General features: G+C 59.0%; 2 non-coding genes and 4 gene segments (V, D, J or C); all 6 read right to left on the minus strand.

The window, feature by feature from the left end:
* Nucleotides 1-1,714: 1,714 nt before the first annotated feature.
* Nucleotides 1,715-1,878, minus strand: LOC142821394 (U1 spliceosomal RNA). The gene has a single exon (XR_012898168.1). It is a non-coding gene; the product is annotated as a U1 spliceosomal RNA (small nuclear RNA).
* A 1,130-nt stretch (nt 1,879-3,008) lies between these two features.
* On the minus strand, nt 3,009-3,631 carry LOC142821141 (Ig heavy chain V region 3-like). The segment is given in 2 exon segments: nt 3,009-3,322; nt 3,411-3,631. Coding segments are annotated over 2 exon segments (360 nt in total).
* A 6,606-nt stretch (nt 3,632-10,237) lies between these two features.
* On the minus strand, nt 10,238-13,054 carry LOC142821142 (Ig heavy chain V region PJ14-like). The segment is given in 3 exon segments: nt 10,238-10,324; nt 12,594-12,901; nt 13,009-13,054. Coding segments are annotated over 3 exon segments (441 nt in total).
* Nucleotides 13,055-15,057: 2,003 nt separating this feature from the next.
* Nucleotides 15,058-15,221, minus strand: LOC112545107 (U1 spliceosomal RNA). Its single transcript, XR_003088527.2, has one exon. It is a non-coding gene; the product is annotated as a U1 spliceosomal RNA (small nuclear RNA).
* Nucleotides 15,222-16,190: 969 nt separating this feature from the next.
* On the minus strand, nt 16,191-18,600 carry LOC142821143 (Ig heavy chain V region 3-like). The segment is given in 3 exon segments: nt 16,191-16,342; nt 17,874-18,242; nt 18,335-18,600. Coding segments are annotated over 3 exon segments (567 nt in total).
* Nucleotides 18,601-19,666: 1,066 nt separating this feature from the next.
* Nucleotides 19,667-20,876, minus strand: LOC142821144 (immunoglobulin heavy variable 4-38-2-like). The segment is given in 3 exon segments: nt 19,667-19,778; nt 20,299-20,632; nt 20,719-20,876. Coding segments are annotated over 3 exon segments (492 nt in total).
* Nucleotides 20,877-23,558: the final 2,682 nt, after the last annotated feature.

Consider the following 23,558-nt stretch of genomic DNA (forward strand, 5'->3'; position numbering starts at 1 on the left):
TCACTGGCCGCCCCTTCCGGCGGAAACGCGCGGGGATGGCCGCGCACGGGGAGCGGGTCTCACGCCAAGGGCAGCACCGACCCCATCGGACTCCGACCCCCAGTTCGCAGCGCTGCGCCGCCAGTTCCCATCGACCCGCCTCTGACCAACGCCCCTTTCCCATCCCCAGCGCACCTGGCCAGCGGGTGACCGAGGGAGCGTTCTCGGGAATGGTGTTTATAGGGAGGCGATGCAGCATTTGTGAGTTGTGGGTGGAGCGCAGAATGCACCAGCCCGTTTGTCTCTGCGAGTATCTGGGAGGAAATAAATGAATAGACACCAAACCTCCCTCGTTCTCGGCATTCCCTGGAATGTGACCCTGCTCCGCCAGCACCGCCCAGCACAGAACCCGAACACAACTCCTGCAACCCACCTGCAGCTCCAAACCAGGCCACGCTGAGTGCAAGTCTCCCGTCCCACTCCCAACGGGTCGGGTAGTGCTCGTGAATTATATAATACAGACTCCTTGGCAGAGACCCACAGTCCATTTCCCGCAAGTGTCTCTGCATTGGAAATGCCTAGAGAGATAACAGCCACAAAGGGGTGTGTGACCGGGTGGGGTCATTTATGCGGGGATGCCCTGTTCACACCTGTGCACTATTGAACTGTTCACTCCACCTGCTCCCCAGAGGGGCTTTAGAAGTCGGAGAGTTCGGGTTAGTGGCAGCTGAACAGAGTCAGGGACATTCGCGTGACAGGCTAGGAGAGAGACAAGGTCACTTCTGCAACATTAGCAACCAGGGGCGCCGATTTCCTACTTGCCGTGTGTGTGCTGGGAAGAATGTGCAGCAGCATCTGCCCCCCACCCCCCACCCCGCCCGCACACAGAGCCGGAGGGAGCGACACGGGCTGGGCGTTGGGAGGGGCCACGGGGCGAGAGGGCAGAAATAGTCTGTGCTGGAGAGGAAACAAACCCCTCATTTGCATAGCGCGCGCTCTTTAGTGCCCAGAGATGTGATGGAGAAACCAGGGACTCTCTGGGAAACGAGCCACAGGTGCCCCGAACCGGCAGATTCCTAAGCGCGTGTCCTTGCAATGACAGGGGGACATGGACATGCGGTTACTTCCCCGCACAGGAAGCAAAGGCGGTGCCCGGAGCGGGATTTGAACCCACGGCTGAGTTCGGAGACCGGAACACCCATGAGGAGACAGAGAGGCCCAGGAGTGGGCCGCTTTGTTAGATCACTCCCCGCCCTGACAACGGCCCGGGCAGTTTCTTTCGACCTTCGTTTTCCTAAATGTTTGCGTTACTCGGGGGTGGCCAACATCCAAGCCAGGCCCAGAGCTGCGTGGGGGTGGGGAGCTTGCAGCTTGGACCAGAACTTCCCAGGGGGTCGGAGAACCACGCGGTTTCGGTCAGACCATTGTCCTACCGACAAGAGAGATACAAAGGAACAGAAACAAGCAACGAGCCCAACCCAGCAAGGAAATAAACTGATGATGCTTTACGGGGATGATAAACTGAATCTCGAGGGCAAGTTTCAAAGCGGAGAAAACACAACCCCCAGCATCAGACACCGCCCCGCTTTATAGATTCTGACAGGGTGAGCTTTTGGGGAAATCTATCTCCCAGTATTTATCTGCAACGCGTACAGAATAGATAAGAACCGTTTCTCTCGATTTAATCCTGTATTCCTGGAACAAAATTATCTTTTTTTTTTTTCAACAACAATATCAGGGGAAAGCGCGCACGCAGTCCCCCACTACCACAAATTGTGCAGTCGAGTTTTCTCTACTTGAGAAAATCGCAGGAGTCAGCGCACCCGTAGTGCAATGGATGGGCCTCACCCTGGGAAAACCACCTTCCTGAGCATGGTATTTCCCCTACCAGGTAAGTATAAACTCTTGTCTCAGAGCCCCCGCCAAGCCTCAAGCGCCCCGAACTCTCACATCACGGTGGCTCCCACTTCCACCTCCAAACAACCCCGCCGGCACCGCTTCCCTCTGCTGCCAGCTGCCCCACCCCTGTCCCCAGACCCCACCCAGAGCCCCGCTTGCAAATTAGAGCCCCGCTCGTCAGCCCGCTCCCACTCCCACAGTGCTCCGCTCGCACACACATCTGCATACGTGCACACGCGGCTCCGCCCCTCCGGATGGGCCACGCCCCTGACTGCCCTTGGTCCACACTCTCCAGTCCAGCCAGACCCGGCTCTTCAGCTGCTCAGCGCCCGATAGACAGAGCCCAGGGGCCTCTCTCAAGTGCTGCCCGGGGGGGCGGGGGGTTAAGGGAAAGTAGCGGGGCGGGGGACAAAGGGGCACAGCAGGAGAGGATGCACCTGGCCACACGCCCGGGCGCTCACTGTCACCGGCGGGGAAGCCACGTGGCTGCAGGTTTCCCGCCGGTGTGGTCCTGTCCCCTCCCCGGAACGAACCACTAGAGGAGCAGATGGAGCCGGGGGCGTGTTGCTCTGCTGCTCCCGCCGGGGCCAGTGAGTGGTGTTTGAAAGACGGAACCAATCGATGCAGTTGCCCCTTTGGAAATATAAATATTCACAAGTTGGGGCGGGTCTCAGCTCTGCAGCTCCGGCTCATGAGCAGGGAGGGGGCTGTACTGGGGGTGGGGCTCACAGGGTCCCTGAGGACGGGGACACCCCTGGCTCTGGCAGGAGGCTGGGAATGAATCCCCGGTCCAGCACGGACCCGCACCGCTGCCCTGTGCAGGGACAGAAAGAAACACTGTCCGGCAGGTGCAACCAGAGGGAGACGGGGCCCCTCGCTCCTGGCTTCGCTCCCTGGGATCCCTTTAGCTTCACTGAGAGGAGCCGTTTGCAGAGGCTGCCGCGCTCGGCCAGGCAATGGAGTCAGGACATGAAAGAGTTAATCCTCAACATCAGAGCGTTGTATCCTGCCTGGCCTTCGCTCAGCGCGCCCAGGCCGGGCTGTTCGGCGCGTGTCTCTGCTGCCCCCGTGCGGCGGACGCGGGAAGTTCCGCAGCTCTGGTTTGTGTACGAGCAGCCGCAGGGTTCGTGTCACTGGGTGTGTTTGACACAGTAATAGCGGGCGGTGTCCTCGGGCTTCAGGCCGGTCATTTGCAGGTGCAGCAGGTTGTTGGGATTGTCCCTGGAGATGGTGAAGCGGCCCTTGAAGGCCTGGGCGTAATTGATGGAAGATGAACTTGGATTTATTTCCCCGATCCACTCCAGCCCCTTCCCCGGAGCCTGACGGACCCAGCTCATCCAGTAGCTGCTGAAGGTGAAGCCGGAGGCTTTGCAGGAGAGGCGCAGAGAGTCTCCGGGCTTCTTCACATCCCCTCCCGACTCCACCAGCTCCTGGGACCGGGCACCTGCGAATAAAGGGATAAGAACCGTTAAAAAAAAACCAATAATTGTCTGGGCTTCTGACTCTGCCATTTCATCAGGGGCACAAAATACCTTCCAAAGCTGCTGCAAGGAAAACAGTTGCGACCCAAAGTCTCATTGTCCCTGGTCCTGGAGGGGGAGGTTCTCAGGGAACTGGCTGGTCACTGCCCAGACCCAGGGGGTTACGGATTGTTCTTGCGGGTGCAGTCTGGGCAGAAGGGGGGACAGATTTAAACAGGAAACTCACTCCCTTATTTGCATATCCCCTCCCTGCGACACATAAAACCTTCTCACTGAACGAGCCCAATTCACCTCCGCAGAGATGCAGAAGGGAGCGAGCCAGGATCACTCAGCGGGCAGGGCGCTCACCTGTTACCCTGCAAGTCCAGGCTCGATTCCCTGCTGTGGCCCAGACTTCCTGTGTCGCCCGGAGCAAGGCGCCTGGGCCTTATCTGAAACACCCAGGCGCCCAACTCCCATAGGTGCGCTGGTGCCAGAACACCCCGATACAAGGTCCTGGCGGAACCGCCCCCGCTGGAGAAGACGCAAGGACACCCCGACCCCTCGTACCGCTCAGGGCAGGGTGGCAGGGAGGGGATAGGGATGGTTGGATCGAACCAGCCTGCACAAGGCAGAGGGCGAGGACTTTCCCCTTCTGGGTGGCGACACGTGACTTGTTTGTGTCAGTGTGAAGAAGAGGGGCCCAGAGGCGGTGCCTTGTCTGGCTGGGAGGGGACCAGGAACTTTCACGGGTCTCTGAGCTGGGCCATACTCATGGGCCCGTCAGGCCGGCTGGGCCCGGAGCCAGGCAGATACACCGGGGGTGTGTCTACACTGGGCCACTTATTCCGGAGAATCAGCCGCTTTTCCGGAATAAGCCGCGAGCTGTCTACACTGGCCCTTGAATTTCCGGAAAAGCAACGATGCTCTACTGTACAAAATCAGCCGCTATTCCGGAAACCGTACGATGCTCCCGCTCGGGCATAAGTCCTTTTTCCGGAAAAGCTTTTCCGGAAAAGGGCCAGTGTAGACAGCTTTTCCGGAAAAGCAGAAGAAACGTAAAAAAGCGGTTTGGACGGCGGGAGACCCCGTAGAAGCCACGGACTTCCGCATTACCCGAAGGCTTAAAGAGCCAGCACGCTACTGGCCGCACGTGGCAGGAGGCCCTCAGAGACCTCCCTTCCCAGCTCTGCGACGTGGCAAGTGTGCTGCCCAGCCACCTCAGCGGAGGCATGGCAGCTCGAGGTGGTCAGCCACCATCACCCGGGGCAGAGGAGGAAGCCCCCAGGGGCCGGAAGCGCAGGGCCCCATCCTGGACCCCCAGGGAGCTGGAGGCCCTCCTGGACCTGTGGGAGGAGGAGGAGGGTCTCCATGACCTCCAGTCCCGCCGCCGGAATGCTGAGCTGTACACCCGGATGGCCCGGAACCTCGCCCAGCAAGGGCACCCCAGCCGCAACTGCGAGCAGGTCCGCTCGAAGGTTAAGGAGTTGCGGCTGGGGTACGTGCGGGCCACGGAGGGGAGGGGAGCAGGGCCTGATGCCTGCCCCTATTTTGAGCGGCTGAACTCATTTTTGGGCGAGCCAGCCCCGCAAGGCCCAGCTGTCCCCGTTGACACCTGCCAGCACCCCCCGATCATTCGTCCCACCGAACCGGAGGAGGAAGACGACAGCGGCGGCGCTTCGGGAGAGGAGGCCAGCGTTGCCACCCAGCAGGCCCCCTCCAGCAGCTCCTCTGTGGCCGGGGAGGAACCCACTGGTGAGTCTTTGAAGGTTACACTCCCAAAGGGCGGGGGGCGGAGGGCGGGGGGGAGCGAGACCCAAGTGTCCGGAGGGGGGAAGGGGAGAGCATGTCACTCAGGCCACGTGAGCTGCACGCTGCATAGCATGCGGCAGTTAGCAGCACGTGCAACCACGTGCAGCCTGGTGACTGAGCGGCAGGTGGCCGTGGCAGGCAGCTGCGGGCACGGCTGGGACCGTGCTTCTCACACACATTTCAGCGGGATCAGGGGGAAGGGTGGATGCCGGCTGGAACCGGCCAGGGCCCGAGGGACTCAGCCCAGAGCCTGCTGCTCCACCAAGGGGTGCAGCACAGGGAATGGCACACTGTCCCAGGCCTGGCTGTGAGGCACAGCCAGCTGCTCCTGGGATAAGTGCAGCGTCACAGTCCTGTGACCGTGGACCGCCACCGAGCCGCTCACCTGCTCCCAGTGCCTTGGCAGGTTCCCCGAGGGAAGTCCCCACTGCGGCCACACCTGTCCCTGGGCTACCAGGCTTGCGGGAGGGATAGTGGGAGGGAGATGGGCCCCTGAGTTTTGCTGCAAGGATGGGACATCCCCCCACCCAGTCACCCTTTCTGGTTCTGACCAGGAGATATCGCACGCAATGGGATCTGAGAGCCCAGACCGCCACTGACAGGTGTGCTCCCAGGCACTGCGTGGGGATGCATCTCGCTCCCTGTCAAACACCAGTGATTAGCCCTAAGCTTTTCACAGTGTCCACCGGCAGGGAGTTCCACAGGTGAACGCAGCACAAGCACCCTCCTGCCCTGCACGGAGCCAGGATACAGACCGGTGCTTACAATACTGCAGGGAGGACCCTACTCCCAGGGGTGGTCCTTCTTGCCAACATACAACACCCCCCGGGAGCAGGAGGGGAACTGAGTGGGCCCAAGCCACAACTGTGCGGTCACCTGGGGCTCTGGGGTGGAGGGCATGGAAGTGTGGGGACAGTGGATGGCCTGCCTGACTGACCCATCCTTTCTTCTCTTCCCTGCAGCGGGACCCAGCACCAGACCAGCGACTCCAGCAGCAGCGGCACCCCCAGCTGTCCAAGCCCGGAGGACCAGGCTCCGACACCGGGACCAGCTGCTTCGGCGTCATGTCACCGCGGTGGAGGGGATCCAGACCTCCATTGCGGAGCGTGTGCAGGGGGACCAGGAGTGGCGGCAGGAGGGATGGGCTGCGTTCCTGGAGGAATGCCGCGAGATGCGTGCCACAATGGGCACCCTGACGGCACATTTAATACATGCCATCCACTATGGCATGGCCGGACCGCATGCCCCCGCCATCCCTCCGGGAGCACAGCCCATGCCCCCTCCTATCCCTGCTCCTCTCCCTGCTCCTGCTCCTGCTCCTCTCCCTGCTCCTGCTCCTGCTCCTCTCCCTGCTCCTGCTCCTGCTCATGCTCATGCTCCTGCTCCTGCTCCTGACCCTAACCCTGACCCTGCTCATGCTCCTGACCCTGACCCTGCTCATGCTCCTGACCCTGACCCTGCTCATGGTCCTGCTCCTGACCCTGAAGACCGTGCTCCTACTCGTGCTCCTACTCGTGCTCCTACTCGTGGGCACCTCAGCGTGCAGGCTGCCCCAACGCGGTCTGCCCAGCGTGGGCAGGTCCGCCCCCAGAGGGGCGCTCGCAGGGGCCACCCGTCCCAGTAACTGCCCCCCCTCCTTCTCGCAGTTAAAGGTCCCCCCCTCCTTCTCGCAGTTAAAGGTCCCCCCCCTCCTTTGTAAATAAAAAGTTCTGTTTTCATTTCAATCTTGTGTGGTTATTGTGTTCCTCTAGTAACTGTACAGAAATTATGTGAGATGCCAATTAGCCACTTCAATTTAAAGAGGGTTACAACTGTGGACAACAAATTCATGACTCTATCACCGGGGGGGGGGGGGGGGGGGGGGGGGGCTTTTTCAGTGGTCATTGGTTCGCGGCGCATAAAGAAATACTTGAGACTTTTCAGTAAAGATGTAAACCAGAAACTATATTTACATAGCAACAAACAAGCAGAAAAAAATGGTTACAATATGCAGTACAGTACACATTCAAAAACATAAGTTAGGCGCAGGGAGGACGATTGTGGTGTTGCTGGCCACCTCGATCCTTTGGTCCTTCCGGGCCTCAGGAGAGGAACAGCCAGGAGATCCCTCGACGGATGACTGTGGTGTTGCTGGCCACCTCGATCCTTTGGTCCTTCCGGGCCTCAGGAGAGGAACAGCCAGGAGATCCCTCGACGGATGACTGTGGTGTTGCTGGCCACCTCGATCCTTTGGTCCTTCCGGGCCTCAGGAGAGGAACAGCCAGGAGATCCCTCGACAGATGACTGTGGTGTTGCTGGCCATGTCAGTCCTTTGGTCCTTCCGGGCCTCAGGAGAGGAACAGCCAGGAGATCCATTGAAGATGGCACTGATGTAAGCCTTCGACACAAGTCCCAAATCCTGTTGGCTGTTCCTCAGGACGGCGATGGTGGCCTAAACCCTAGCCTAACTTAAAAGAAAAACCCTAACTACACCCGACGCACCCGACGAACAGACTCGATGACGGCCGCGATGTGCTGTGACCCGACGCTTTACTATACTATGGGGAGGGGGGAGGTAAGGGGAGGAGGTGGGGAAGGGTAGGAGCTGGGACGGAGTACTCTGGGGTGACCCAAGCGACTCTGCTACGGGGCTTGGGCAAACATGTCCACCAGGGCCTCTCTAATGCGCACCGCCTCCTGGCGCGCCTGGCGGATGGCAGCTGTGTCGGGCTGGTCCAAGGTCTGTGCCTCAGCTGCCACCCATGCAGGGAGGAAGGCCTCCCCACTGCGCTCCACAATATTGTGGAGCACGCAGCACGCGGCCAGCACTTCTGTTGCATTCTGCTCACCCATGTCGAGACGGGTGAGCAAACAACGGAAGCGGGCTTTTAACCGTCCAAACGCCAGCTCCACTGGGTTTCGGGCCCGGTTGAGGCGGTCGTTGAACCGGGCCCGGTTCTGGTCCGGCTGCCCCGTGTAGGGCCGCATGAGCCAGGGCATCAGGGGGTAGGCCGCATCCCCGACGATGCAGATGGGCATCGGCACATTCCCGACAGTCAAGTCCCGCCGGGGGAAGTAGGTGCCCGCCTCCAACCTCTGAAACAGTCCTGAGTTCCGGAGGATGCGGGCGTCGTGTGCCCGGCCGGACCAGCCGCCGTAGATGTCCAGGAAGCGACCCCGGTGATCCACGAGGGCTTGCAGGACGATGGAGCAGTACCCCTTGCGGTTCATGAAATGGCCCGCTCGATGCTCCGGGGCCCGGATGGCGATGTGGGTGGCGTCCAGGGCTCCCCCGCAGTTGGGGAACCCGAGGGCAGCGAAGCCGGCCATGGTCTCATCGACGTCGCGCAGGCGGATGATTCTTGGCAGCAGGACGTCGTTGATGGCGTGGACGACCTGCAGAAGGGTGCAGAGAAACACAAGGGAACACATTACATACAGCCAGGGGTGAGTGTGCGCTCCCTTGGGTCCCCCCCTTGATTCCCTCTGTACACACACACACACACACACACACACACACACACACACAGGGCCCCCCTCGCCCCACGCCCCCCCCCACCAGTGGGCCGGTGCAAGGGAGGGACGGTCGAAACCCCTGAGCGACCCAGCCTGGAGTCTTGGGTGTCCCTGGGCCTGGAGTGGAGCACCCTCCCCCCATCTCACTCCCCCTGGGACTTACCTGGATGACGATAACACCAACGGTGGATCTTCCCACCCCGAACTGGTGTGCCACCGAGCGGTAGCTGTCCGGTGTGGCCAGCTTCCACAGCGCGATGGCAACCCTCTTGTTGACGGGGATGGGTGCCCGCAGCCGGGTGGCGGTTCTCTGCAGCGCGGGGGTCAGCCAGGTGCACAGCATCAAAAAGGTCCGCTTTCTCATTCGGAAATTCCGGACCCACTGGTAGTCGTCCCATCGTCCGAGGACCACACGGTCCCACCAGTCGGTGCTCGTTTCCAAAGTCCAAATGGGCCGGTCTATCGTTGGGTGCTGATGCCACGCGGTTGCCAGGACCTCCCTGGTGAGGGAGTCCAAGGCAATCTCTGCCTCCTGGTATGTGTACAGCAGGGCACCAGCCTGCAGCACGAGCTCCAGGCACCTGTACAGGTCTAACAGGGGCCCGAGCAGGTACATGGCCACCCACGGCTCCATAGCAGACAGTGCAGAGCAGAAAAAATAAAATGCCAGGAAAAGCTGGTGGGGGGCCAAAGGGTGGTGTCCCCAAAACTCACAGGGCAACCACCGACCCTGTGAAGGGTGCCAGTCTCTGGCAGAGGTCACAAGGCACGGGAGCACGAGACAAACGGCTGCCCGGCGAGACCCCTTTAACCACGCGTCTGGACGGAGCTCCGGCCCCGCCCCCGGAAAGGTCTGGTGGCCTTTGCCCTTTTCAAAATGGTTCCGGGCTTTTTGCTTTTCCGGAAAAGCGCACCGCCAATGTAGACGCGCTTTTCCGGAAAAGCGCATCGTTATCGCGGAAACTCCGTGGCCAATGTAGACGCTCCTTTTCCGGAAAAGCTGAAAACGGAATGTATTCCGTTTTAAGCATTTCCGGAAATTCATGCCAGTGTAGACGTAGCCGGGGAGAATGGAAAGTGAAAGATGAAGAAATATAGAAGAAGCAGACGATATACAGGCCACAGCCAAACCAGCCTGGTTCGTGCCCAGGATCCGGTTACCAAAGCCTTTTGGGGATAACTTCGGTTCCATTTTTTTTCGGTTTAGAAAAGAGGAGACTAAGGGGGGATATGACAGAGAGGTCTATAACACTATGATTGGTGTGTAAAGAGTGAATAAGGAAAAGTTGTGTATTTATTCCCACAATATAAGAACTAGGAGTCAACAAATGAAATTAATATGTAGCAGGTTTAAAACAAAGAAAAGGAAGTTTATTTTCACTCAATGCACAGTCAACCTGTGGAACTCTCAGCCACAGGAAGTGATGAAGGCTAAGACTTTAACAGGGTTCAAAAAGAGCTGGGTAGATTCATGGAGGTTAGGTCCATCAATGGCTATTAGCCAGGCTGGGTAGGAAAGGTGTCCCTAGACTCTGTTTGTTTGGAAATGGATGACAAGAAAGGAATCGGGGAAGGATTATCTGATTATGTTCTTACCTTCTCTCTGGCTGCACGTTGCACTCTGCTCTCAGCGGTGTCACTGGCTGCGGGAGACCTGCGGGAATATTTGTCTCGTGTCCCTAGAACACAGAGAGGTCCCGAAATATTCACCCGCTGCTCTGGCACCGACCTGCCCTTTCACACCGATCCCTGCGCTGACCGCACAGAACAGCCGGGAACTGCGAGTCGCTGCTGCCCCCTGCCGGGCGCTGGCAGAGCGGCTCCTGCTGCAGCTCGGTTTGTGTTCTGGGCTGGGCAGCTTTCTGCTCGCTGTGTGCCCGGCGCAGTAACAGCGGGTGGTGTCCTCGGGCTGCAGGCCGCTCAGTGACAGGTAACTGGGGTTGTTCCTGGAGACAGTGAATCTCCCTTTGACTGCGTCTGCGTAAACCAGTGTGAGAAAGGCCGGGCAGCCCTCGCTAGAGACAGAGGCCCGGGCCGGTCACCGCTAGGGATGCTATGGTAGAATGAGCAGCAGCCACTAGGGAAGACCCCACCCCTGCCCGCTCCGCCCCACTGACCCCTGGCTCCTCACCAATGGGATCGGATCCCACCTGCGCAGGGGTCTCTGCCTGAGCTTTTCCAAGCAGCTCCACTGGTCTCTGCCGCTAGGTCCCTCAGCCCGGGAGAGTCAACTGAGGCGGGGCCGCAGCTGGGCTGTTTATCCTCGTGCAAAGAATTTCGCATTAAGGGTTGTGGGTTGACCCCTCCTGCCCCGTCCCGCGTCACCCCATCTGAGGGGTTGGGTGTGGGTCTCCACACTGGCGGAAGGTGCCTTGATTGATGGGTCTGCTCGGAAATCCCAGCCCTGGCCCATCTCTCCAGCTGTCGCTGACTGCGCCGTGGGCGGGAGCGGGGCCGTGTCTGCGCGGGGCCCAGCCGGCAGCGGGAGGTGACGCTGCCCGGGGGTTGCGGGGCTCCAGGCCCAGGGCAGAGGTTCCAGTCACCGAAGGTCCCGTGTCAAGGTTCCAAGAGCGTCTAGCACCGACCCCAGGAGCCTGTTGGGGGAAGGGGAAACGGAAACCGCGGGCTTCCCCTTGACTCCCACCTAGTAAAAATGCACTCACTCCTCCCCCACCAACTCCACCTCCTCCCCAGGGGCCCGATCCCAATGCACTCAACCCTCCCCCTAAATGAAGGCCCCCTCCAGGGCTGGAAGCGACCCCCATCAAATCCTTCCCTCCCCTCCCCCCCGGAGCCAGGCACGGGAGGAACGGAACTGCCAGGTAAGGAAATTTAACCTTTTAAAGTGGCCGCTGCTGCCCCCTCCCCGCCCCAGCTCACAGCCTGTAGAGCCGGGAACACTTAGCCAGCTCCGGAGTCTCAGTTCAAAAGCAACAGGTGGGCCAGAGCAGCGTGCGCTTCGCTCCCATCCCAGCCCCGCGCCCCCTAGCGTGGCGCCCTGGGGCAACTTCCCTCCGTCCCCGTTCGCTACTCCTCTGCCCAGACAGTGTCCTGCACCGCACTGAAGGGCTCAGATTGGTCCTAACTCTGGTCTGACAGGCGGGCTCCAGGTGCTACCGCGAGTGTGACGTAGTGGGGGTACCTGGCTGGTTCCTATGCTGCTGGCTCTGGGGTAACCCCCACTGGCTGCCGTTGGTACCACGGCCCAGCAAAACAGGATGAGTCACTATGCAAAGGGGTCTCTCAACCTGTATGACCAGCTACCCCCATGGAAAGGAACAAAGGAAGGGGGAATGCCGCCCTGGCTGGGGGGCAGGGCTGGAAGAGAGTTAGTTTGTTTTTCTGTCTGGGAGCATGGAGGAAGCAGCCTCAGCAACAGGCAGGGGGGTTTAGAAGCCAGACCCCCATCCCATATCAAGGGGGGCTGAGGCAGCCTAGGCCTGCCCCTAACCTGGTGACATCTGTGCTGTGCTGTATTCTGGAGAGGCAATAAACTCCCTCTGTTCTACCGGCTGGTGGAGTCTGTTCCTGCCATTTCGGGGGTGCATGAGGCGGGGGACCCCAACACGCCGTCACAGAGGGTCTGTGTGATTCCCCCGCAGCTGGAGGGAGGAGAGTCCAGCATGAGCGGGGTAGGAACATCGCTGGGGCTTCCCCCGTCCCAAGTGCAAAGACCCCGGCCCATGGGCAGAACCGGGCCCTGACGCTCAGGGCTCCCGGGTACAACTCTAGGTCTCCGTGTGTGTGAGTCACTGGGGGACGCTGGGCGAGGAGGGGCGGACGGGACACTGGCCGGGCACTGGCTGGGAGAGACACCGAACGTGCGGGACTGGCCGACCAGAGAGAACGCTGCGGGGGCGGGGCAGCGGCTGCTCTCGGCGGCTCGCTCAGGAGGCTGGTTCTCCGCACGGCTGGTTTTTGTGCTGGCTCAGGCAGGTTTCCTCTCACTGTGTGTTTGGCGCAGCGATACAGGGCGGTGTCCGCGGGCTGCAGGCCGCTCAGCTGCAGGGACACTTGGCTTTTGGAGGTGTCTCTGGTGATGCTGAGGCGGCTTTTGAGAGCAGCGTTATAGTCGGTGCTTCCACCACCCCATATAGCTCCGACCCATTCCAGCCCTTTTCCCGCTGGCTGGCGGATCCAGTTCACCCCGTAGCTAGTGATTGAGAATCCGGACACGGTGCAGGTCAGGGCGAGGGTCTCTCCGGGCTTCTTGACTCCCCCTCCGGACTCCACCAGGCTGATCTGGGACCAGACACCTGCAGAGAGAAGGGAATAAAGGGGAAATACGGAAGTGATTCCGGAGGCGCAGTTTCTAAGGGACAGGCGGTCCCGGCACCCAGCGGCAGCTCAGCCGGGTCCTTACCCGCGGGGAACAGCAGGAGGAGGGCGCTGGCCAGGCTGGGGGTCATGGCTGCGGCTGGCGGCTCTTTCCCAGGCGGGATAGAAGTTGCAGCTCTGCGCTGGCTCTGAGCGGTGGGAGCTGCCTATGGCCGAGCTATGAACAGGCACCGGGAAGCTTATTTGCATGGCCCGGGGCCGGGGCCAATAGAATTGGAGGACCCAGGCGGGGTGTGACGCAGCATCGCGCTGCGCTTTATAATGGCAGGAGAGTCAGTGAGTCCAAATGCAAACAGGGAAACCTCCCTGGACTTGTCTATTGTGCCCTTCTATGGTTTGGACAATTCAAAACAAACATCTACCTATCCGCACACACCCCGTCTATCTCAATGAAAGATTATGAGATTTCTCTTATATATCTATCCCCATACACCCCATCTATCTATCTATCTATCTATCTATCTATCTATCTATCTATCTATATCTCTCTTCCCTCCAATGCTGGGCCAATGTTCGATACCAGCCATTAGGTCACTCGCAGATCACAGAACCGCCCTCCCCCATCCCCTCCCCCAGCCAGGGACCCTCTCTCCGGCTCAGCGCTCTTACGGATGCTCGCTGAGGGCCCCGCTTCCCCGCTGCCTTCCATCGGAAGAAGGAGCCTCACACTGGGCAGCGTCTGAGCAGCGAGTCCCTGGGGCACCCGCAGCGCGAGGCCGGATGCAGCTGTTCGTTCTCCCTGCGCCGGGAAACAGCCGCTGGGCATCCGCTCCCTGCACTCCCCGGGGAGCTGGGCTCAGCAGCGCCTGTCTCCCCTCCCAGCTGGGCGCCGGGTCCGTAGAGGGGGATGTCACTTCTCATCTGTTCTCCTTGCGGTGGAGCGTGAGCGCCACCCCCCGGATATTCCTTCCCCGGGCTCTGCAGCGGGCGGTTTCTGTCTGAGCTGAGATTCGCTTCCCCTCGCTGCGTCCCGGCCCAGCGTTACCGGGCGCTGTCCTCGGGCTTCAGGCAGGTCACTGTAATGTAAACACGCCTGTTTGTTTTCTCGGAAGAATTGGCAACTCCTGGGGTAGGTGAAAGGCAAACTGCGGGCAGGGAGAGGGGCAATTCCTGGATTCAAGGGAAACGTGTTTGTATTTATGTTGCTATTCTTGTTTTGTTTTTCAGCTCGATTCAGTGCGGGTCGCTGGGGGCTGTAACGGTCCCTGTAACTCTCGCCGCTGCGCTGTGGTCGGTTTGTGCCATTCGCTGCTGTGCTCTGTGTCCCTGGGCTGTGTCCGGGGCAGTGATTCGCGGCGGTGCCCGGTGCTGTCAGGGAGCGGAGCTGCTTGTTGGAAGGGCTCAGAGATGGTCGGTGCTGGGCATAGGCCGTGTCCTCGTTACATGGGTGAATGTCTCCCACTTGCCTAAGAAATCAGACCGCCAGGATCATCCCTCCTCAGCCTGATGTGGCAGCAGGGATTTGAGATCCCACGTTGCAGTGTCAAGGGGAAGGTGACATGGGTGCAGACCCCTCTCCTATTTCAGTCCTCTTCTGTGCTGTGCTGTGGGGACAGATAGGCCCTGGAGTGGGCCGCTTTCTTAGACCACTCGGCCGCCCTGACAGTGGCCCCGGGCAGTTTCTTTCGACCTTCGTTTTCTAACCTGTTTGCGTTACTCGGGAGGGACCAATATCCAAGCCAGGCCCAGAGGAGAGTGGGGGCCGGGAGCTTGCAGCTTGGACCAGAACGTCCCAGAGGTAGGAGAACCACGCGGTTTTGGTCAGACCATTGTCCTACCGACAAGGGAGAAGCAAAGAAACAGAAACAAGCAACGAGCCCGACCCAACTGGGAAATAAACTGATGATGCTTGACAGGGATGATAAACTGAACCTCGAGTGCAAGTTTCAAAGCGGAAGGAACAGAACCCCCAGCATCAAACACCGCCCCGCTTTACACATTCCGTCAGGATGAACTCTTGGGAGAACTTGTCTCATTCTACTTATTTCCATATGTGCAGAATCAATAAGGATCACTCATCTCAGCATAAATTTTTATTACCGGAACAAAATGATCTTTCGTTCAACAACAACACCAGGGGAAAGCGCGCACGCAGTCCGCCACTACGACAAATTGTGCAGTCGAGTTTCCCCTAGTTAAAGAAATCGCAGGGATCAGCTCACCCATAGTGCAATGGATGGGCCTCACCCTGGGAAAACCACCTTCCTGAGCATGGTATTTTCCCTGCCAGGTAAGTATAAACTCTTGTCCTTGAGCCCCCGCCAGCCCTCAAGCGCCCCGAACTCTCACATCACGGTGGCTTCCACCTTCACCTCCAAAAAACCCCGCCTGCACCGCTTCCCGCTGCTGCCAGCTGCCCCACCCCTGTCCCCAGACCCCACCCAGAGCCCCGCTTGCATATTACGGCCCCGCTCGGCAGCCTGCTCCCACTCCCATAGTGCTCCGCTCGCGCACGCATCTGCATACCTGCTCCGCCCCTCCGGATGCGCCACGCCCCTGACTGCCCTTGGTCCACACTCTCCCCTGTCGGTCCAGACCCGGCTCTTCAGCTGCTCAGCGCCCGATAGACAGAGCCCAGGACCCTCTCTCAAGTGCTGCCCGAGGGGCGGAAGAACAAAGGGGCACAGCAAGAGAGGGTGTTGGGGGCTGGAGGGGGCGGGGCTGCTGCGGGTGCCTTGTGGGTGGCCCCCACATATCGGCCCCTACAGACCAGCCTCCCCAGCTCCCCAGCCCCAGAGAGTGTCCTTAGCACCGGGCTACGGGGTGAGTCACTCTCTCTGGCCCAGTACATATGGCTTAGTCCTGCCACATCCAGTTTCTCCGGCAGCTGCGATGGCTCCGGTCCCCTCCAGCTGGAGCTGACTCTGTCCTAGGAACTGAGTCGCACCCTGGAAAGTGATTTAGGCACTTAGGGCTCTAAACCCCTTTTGCTGTTTCTGATTTTAAGTCACTGCGGTCAATTACCAGGGTTCACACGGGCAACCACTGGCCAGGGTGAGTGCGGGATTAGCAGGAGCCCTGGGTTCTCTCACTGGACGTTTGTGTCACTGTGTCCCGAGCGCAGTAATACGTGGCGATGTCACCGGCCCGCAGGCTGCCCAGCTGCAGCCAGGCCGAGCTCATGGAGTTGTCCCTGGTGATGATGAATCGGCCCTGGAAGGCTGGGACATATCCAGTGCTACCATCTCTAGGACAGATGACTCCCACTCACTCCAGGCCTTTCCCGGGAGCCTGCAGGACCCACTTGATGCAATAGCTGGTAAATGTGTAGCCGGAGGTTTTACATGTCAGCTTCACAGACTGTCCAAGCTTCTTGATTTCTGCCACAGACTGGGTCAGCTGGATCTGGGAGCTGACACCTGTTAATCATAAAAACACAGTTAATTCCCGTCTGTCCCCAGCTTCCCAAGTTTACCCAAGTCCCTCTGTTCCCCTTCTCACAGCAGAAGCTGATCAGCTTGTGTGTCAAAAAGAATTTACCCGCACCATCCTCCTGTGCTGTAGGGAGGGGCAGTTATCCCCGTTTTGAAGAGGGGAAACTGAGGCAGTGTGCTCTCTGTGTTTTAGACACCCAATTCCCATTACAAACGATGAATGTGGGTATTAAAATCTTTATGGTGGTTTCAAAATCTCAATTTATGGTATTTGTTCCGCACCCATCCCTGTTCCAACCCACATGACTGATGCGTCCCAAATTCAATCGTTATTGATTTTTGACGTCTGCTTATGGGTTATTGATTATGGATTGGAGGCTGTGACGTAGTGTTGGTATTTTGCTGGTGGCTAGGCTGTGGGTGACCCCCACTGGCTGAGGCTGTGGGTGACCTCCACTGGCTGCTCTTTGTCGCAGGGCCCAGCAGGACAAGGGATGAGTCATTATGCAAGGGGCCCCAGGGGGAGAGAAAAAGGAAAGAGGGCAAAGTCAGCCCCTGGATGGGGGGCAGGGCTGGAAGGGAGTGGGTAGTTTCTGTCTGGTATGTGGAGGAAGCAGCCTAAGCAAAGGGCTGGGATTTAGGGGCCCAGTTTCCCCCATCTCAAGGGGGGCTGAGGCATCCTAGGCCTCGCCCTGTAACCAGATGACATCTGTGCTGTGCTGTATCCTGGAGAAGCAATTAACTCCCTCTGTTCTACTGGCTGGCAGAGTCTGTTCGTGCCACTACGGGGGTGCAGGAGGCGGGGGACCCCGAGGCGCCGCCACAGAGGTACAGATAGGTAGCTAGGTAGGCGGTTAGGTGTCCCTATTGCCTTATTTAGGGAGGGTCTTGGCACCCAGATTCCCTAGAGATCTTAGCAAATCTCAGCCCGATGTTCCCAAGGACAAGGGGCTCTGTTTCTGGAGGGGTTTTGGCCGATAACCGCACTCTGGCAGGAGGGTTTGTGGCACGTTACCTGGGCTCCGAGCGCTTTCATTGCACTCACTGGAGGTGGGTCACGTTGGGTGGGCGGAGCAGGGGCATAACCGCGAACTGGCTCCAGGATCTCGGCTCCAGTCCCTGGCCTGACAGCCCAGGTTTGAAGGTGACCTGAATAAATGTGGATTTTCCTTCCCGGATTCCAGCTTCGTGGTCAAATGTGACACTTTCCTGCCCCGTGTGGCTCTGTCCCATTGGTGAGCATGGGGACTATTTCTATCGCTTTCGCCTTAAGGTCCATGCAACGTGGCCATTGTTTTGCCCGCAGTGCGGCATCGGAGACAGGAGGTTTGAAGACAGTTTCCAGGATTGTCCCTGCACCGCACAAACCGCATCTTTCTTCCCGCTCGGAATGGGGGGAATAGGGGAGCGTATTGAGGACAGGAAAGAGTTAATCCGTGACGTCAGAGCGTTGCCTCCTGGCGGGCCCCAGGCCGGGCTGTTCTGCGCGTGTCTCTGCTGCCCCCGTGCGGCAGACGCGGGAAGTTCCACAGCTCTGGTTTGTGTATGGGAAGCCGCAGGGTTCGTGTCGCTGTGTCTCTCGCACAGTAATAGCGGGCGGTGTACTCGGGCTTCAGGCCGGTCATTTGCAGGTGCAGCAGGTTGCTGGGATTGTCCCTGGAGATGGTGAATCGCCCTTTGACTGCATCCGCGTAGTACGTGCTGCTCCCACTGCCGCTGCTGATACCGGCCACCCACTCCAGCCCCTTCCCGGGAGCTTGCCGGACCCAGTGCATCCAGTAATCGCTGAAGGTGAAGCCGGAGGATTTGCAGGAGAGGCGCAGAGAGTCTCCGGGCTTCTTCACATCCCCTCCGGATTCCACCAGCTGCACCTGGGACCGGGCACCTGCGAATAAAGGGATGTTAGAAGAACCGGCATAAAACCAGCGAGAATTGTCTGGGCTCCTGGCTCTGCTATTTGATCGGGGAACTAAATACCTTCCAAAGTTGCTACAATGAAAACAGCTGCGACCCAAAGACTCATTGTCCCTGGTGCTGGCGCGGAAAGTTCTGCGGGGACTGGCTGGTCACTGCCCAGACTCAGGGAGCTGCGGATTGTCCCTGCGGGTGCGGTCTGGGCAGAAGGACGCACAGATTTAAAGAGGAACCTCTCTCCCCTATTTGCATGACCCGCTGCTTATAACGGACCCAACTTCCTTCCCTTAACACTGGATTTCTAGCTCAGGGAGGAGTCAGACCCTCTCTCGCTGTGTCTGTGCAGCGCCCAGCCCCGGGGCGGGGGGTTAAAAGGGAGAGAAGCAGCTGCCGGGTGTGAGCCGAGTTCCCCGGTATTGACTGTAGGGCCCGACTGTCACCTACTTATCCCGTCGTGTGGAGGGGTTTCGGGCCCTGCCCCTGCGGACACTGGGTCAGGGGGTCAGTTCCTGGGGAGGGGTCGGGTCACAGGGTGGCACGGGGCTGGGACACTCACCGGAGGGTTACAAGTCCCAGGCTGGATCTGGAGCTTCCTTCATTGCATGAGAAGGAGAATGGAACCTCTGCTGCTTTTCCTTGCGTGCGGGTTCTCCAGGTTGGGGATAATTGATGGCCGGAAGGGTAGCGCTCAGCACATGGTGATGTCCCATCGCAGACAGGTGTCCCCTTTACACCCCGGACAGACACGGCGCTCAGCTCGGCGCACATTGGAAGGCCCACGGTGAGCCAGCCGGGGTAGCGCGCGTGCAGCCCTGCACATCTAATGGCATCACAGACCTGTTAATGTTCATTGTACAAAGGGCAAGGACTTAGCGGGAGTTGGGAATAATTGCAACCGGGATGCCCATCGACTGGGGGGCCCGCGTCTCTTAGGGGTGCTGTGTGGTGCATTGGGGGTTTAAACTCCCCTCCTGGTCTGAAGGTGCCACCCAGTGCCCCTGGCAATGCTGCGGGGTTCCCATTTGAGCAGGGGCCGCATAGCAGGAGGCTAGATAGGCTGGTTGCCTGCCCCTCCGGCCTTCCATCGCCTTTGACTGGGGTCGATCGCGTTCCGGTCTGCTTGGGCGCAGCGCCCCCTGCTGGGGAGACACAAAGCTGCAATTGCTGCTGCTTCGGAAAAGGGGCATTTAGCGCTGCGCGGAGGTGGGAATGAGCAGCCCGGGTGGGAGGGGAAATTCCTGAGCTTGTCCCCAGCCCTTGTTCCTCCCAGCGCAGCAACAGCTCCCAGACCCGCCCTGGTGCGGCGCTTCCCCGTTATTGCGTGTTGGAGGGAGCCTTGTGAGACAAAATATTCCTTTGGGATCTAGATTGTGAACGTGACTCTGGGGTTTTGTGTCAATCCAGGGAAAACGTCCCTCTGCCCCCGCCCCTGTTCTCTGTCTGTCCCTTTGTCCTCGTGTCTGTCCCCGCTGCCATCTGGCCAGGTCGCAGGGCAGAGCCGGTGTAGCTGCAGGTGTATAGGCAAAAAGTGAAACTTCTCAGTTTTTGTGTTAGGCTACGTCTACACTGGCCCCTTTTCCGGAAGGGGCATGTAAATTTCACTAGTCGTCGTAGGGAAATCCGCGGGGGATTTAAATATCCCCCGCGGCATTTAAATAAAAATGTCCGCCGCTTTTTTCCGGCTTTTAAAAAAGCCGGAAAAGAGCGTCTAGACTGGCCCCGATCCTCCGGAAAAAGTGCCCTTTTCCGGAGGCTCTTATTCTTACTTCAAAGTAAGAAGCCGGAAAAAAGCCGGAAAAAAGCGGCGGACATTTTTATTTAAATGCCGCGGGGGATATTTAAATCCCCCGCGGATTTCCCTACGACGACTGCTGAAATTTACATGCCCCTTCCGGAAGAGGGGCCAGTGTAGACGTAGCCATCGAGATTCTCCTTTCTCTGCTCCTGCCCCTCTCTGCGGAGAGGAAATTGAGCAGCTAAGTGCCCTGAATGGCTGCACGAAAACCGCTTCCGCTTTTTGTACGGGCCCTGCTGCGCTCTGTGTCACTGTGTCTCTGGTGCAGTAATAGGTGGCGGTGTCCGCAGCTGTCAGCGAGCGGAGCTGCAGCGAGAACTGGTTCTTGGCGGTGTCTCTGGCGATGCTGATCCGGTTCTGCAAAGCCGGGGCGTAGTCGGTGCCCCCGCTGGGTCCATACACACGCCCCATGTATTCTAAACCTTTCCCTGGGGCTTGCCGGATCCAGTACCAGTAGTAGCCGGAGGAAATGGTGTAGCCAGACACGGCGCAGCTCAGGGTGAGGGTCTCTCCGGGCTTCACCGCGCCCGGCCCGGACTGGACCAGCTGGATTTGGGACCGGACACCTGCACAGACACGAACCGTTACAGTTAAATCCTCAGCTCGCTCCCTGGGGCTTTGATCATCCCCCGGGTTTCCCCTCCCGACTCACAGGGCGAGAGGGCGAGTAACAGCAGCAGCGACACCGCGGGGTCCATCCTGGGAAACGGAGCAACGAGAAGGAGGAAAAACTGAAACTCGCTGCAGCCCCTGGGCAGGCGGGTCCCGGGGAACCCAGGGGCTGAGATTTAACCCGGGCCCTGGCGGGAGATTTGCATAAAGTCCGACACCCCGGTACCGCCCTAGGAAAGGGGCGGGGAGCGCAGGAGTCTTAGCGCTTCTGCTCCGCTGCGGCCTCGTGGCTGGGTCACAGGGCAGGGAAATGAACAAGCGACCAGCGACCGCTGCGGGCTCCGGCCCTTTTCTTTTCTTTTCTTTTCTTTTCTTTTCTTTTCTTTTCTTTTCTTTTCTTTTCTTTTCTTTTCTTTTCTTTTTCAGCGTGAGGAGCGGCGAGCACTCAGGCGGAGGGGAGGTTTGGCCCCGGTTGCTTTCATTCCCAGACGGGCTTTCATCACAACATTTAAGCAAAATGTAACATGAATTATTACTAGAATGAGGGAAATGAGAGAACAAAGTCTCAGCTTCGAGCCAGGCCCCCAGTCCCGACAACTGGGTGTGAAACTCTTCCCGGCACGGCTGGACTCTACAGGACTGAATTATTAATTTAACCCTAGGGTACCCGCTAGCCTGCCCTGAACTTCTGAGCCCAGGCATCCGAGTGAGCTGGGTTCTGCTGAGTCACAGAGTGAACATGGACAGTCGGTGCCCGGACAGAATCTCCAGGCAGGAATTGTATCCCGGTAGGTGTGTGCAGGCCGGTGTGACTGTAAATGAAACCCCTTTCGGTGCGGAGTGGGGCTAATTGTATGGCGGGGAGAGGGGAGGGGAAAGAATCCGTTTCATGGAACTGTTAAATATTTCTCCTCCTTATTATTATTTTCAATACCGAGTACGTACAGGCAGCTCTACAGATACAAACACCAACTATGTAATGGAGACGCTGAGCAATATAGAAAACCAAGCCCCTTATATAGAAAACACACAGACCTGAGCAGCTGGGCCCTGCCTCTGGGTTTGACCATTCGGACACAGGGCGGAGCTGGAAAAGGAGTTTCAGGGATGGACACACTCACGGCCCGCGGGAGCTGGAAGCCTCAGGTCTCTGGGTTCCTTTGAACATCCCAGCCAGACGCTCGGCTGGGTACAGGCTGTTTCTCAGGGGCGGCGCAGAGCGCTCAGACTCGCCCGCTCAGGGCGGGCGAGCGGTTGAAGAGAAGATGTGACTTGGGGCAGCCCGGGGCTGGGATATTCCGCATCGTTCCAAGGAGATCGCAGATCAGGGGAAGACTTTCTGGGACGCAAAGGATTTCAGGGGCACCTCGTACAATCGCTCAGGGCAGGCCTCGATTCAGGGAAGCATCGAAGAATTTTGCCGACACCCGGCTCTGGCCAGGACACTGTTTTACATTTCAGCCCAGTTTTCAGTCTCTGGCTGCACGTTGCACTCTGCTCTCAGCGGCAGCGGCTGATTTAGGGCAGGGCGAGCGGGGCGGCTGCCCCGGGCTCCGCGCTTCCCGAGGCCCCCCGCTTGCGCCGTGTCAAAGGAGGGGTCCCGCAAAATTTCGCTGCCCTGAGCCCCGCGGCACTCTCATCCGCCCCTGCCGCCACCCACTCTAGCCCCTTTCCGGGAGCCTGACGGACCCAGTCCCTGTCGTCGCTCCCGAAGGTGAAGCCGGAGGCTTTGCAGGAGAGGCGCAGAGAGTCTCCGGGCTTCTTCACATCCCCTCCGGACTCCACCAGGACCTCGGACCAGGCACCATGGAAAAAAACATAAATCGCACTGAGATCAGAAGCAATCACAGACTGTTCCCGGGCCCCGCCAGTGCCTGACAGGGGAGAAAATACCTCCCAGAGCTGCCACAGTGAAAACTACATGAAGCCAAGGTCTCATTGTCCCTGGTGCTGGCGGGGAAAGTTCTCCGGGGACTGGCTGGTCACTGCCCGGACGGAGCGGGCTGAGGATTGTCCCTGCAGGTGCCGCCTGGGCAAAGAGAGGGACAGATTTAAAAAGGAAGCTGTCACCCCTATTTCCATAGCACAGTCCGTCCTTATAAGAGACTGAAAGTCTTTCCCTGCGCGATCCAATGTCTTCCCCAAACCTCCCAGTAATCCAAAGGGACGTGATATCGGTTGCCATTCACACGGGACTCTGCTCCCTGGGGAGCAGATATTGAATCTGGTTTCTCCAGTCCCACAGACCAGGTGTGACAGGACTAACGGGCCGGAAGCTGGAGCCAGAAACGTTCAGCCTGGAGACCGAGCGCGGCGATGTAACGGGGAGAGCGATTGGCCACGAGAACAACTCCGCGATGCTCGTCGCGGGTAGTTTTTAAAGCCAGATTTCACCTTTCCCCTAACAGCTCTGCCCAGGGATGGTTCCGGGGGCAGTTCCCTGCTCCGTGGAGTCGGTTAGTAAATGACCTTAGTAAGGAGCCACATGGACTCTAATCGGTGTGTGAGGTTCCCGGGCAGTTGGGTGAGTCAATGAGGGGGCCACAGTTTATTATCATTGTTATTCCTGCCGGAAATAGCTCCTGGGATCTCTGACCCCCCTCCCCGCCCCCAGCCTTGCCCGGCCTATGATGATGACGATGCTAATGAAGCGAAGCGGGCTGGCTAGCGGGGCAGGGCACGAGGCTGGGACTTAGGGGACCTGGATCTTGTTCTGACTTTCTCCCTGGTATGGTCAGTGACCCGAGCACCACCCTGTGCCTCAGTTTCCCAGTCTGTGAAAGGGGGTCTGGTGAGATGTGAGCACTTGCGGGAGAAGCCCTGGTATAAGGAGCCTGGCTCAGGCGTAAGGGTAGAACTCAAGTCCGGCCCCGCCCGTAG

Source organism: Pelodiscus sinensis, chromosome 30 (genome assembly GCF_049634645.1).
Source record: "Pelodiscus sinensis isolate JC-2024 chromosome 30, ASM4963464v1, whole genome shotgun sequence".
Classification (NCBI taxonomy): domain Eukaryota; kingdom Metazoa; phylum Chordata; order Testudines; family Trionychidae; genus Pelodiscus; species Pelodiscus sinensis.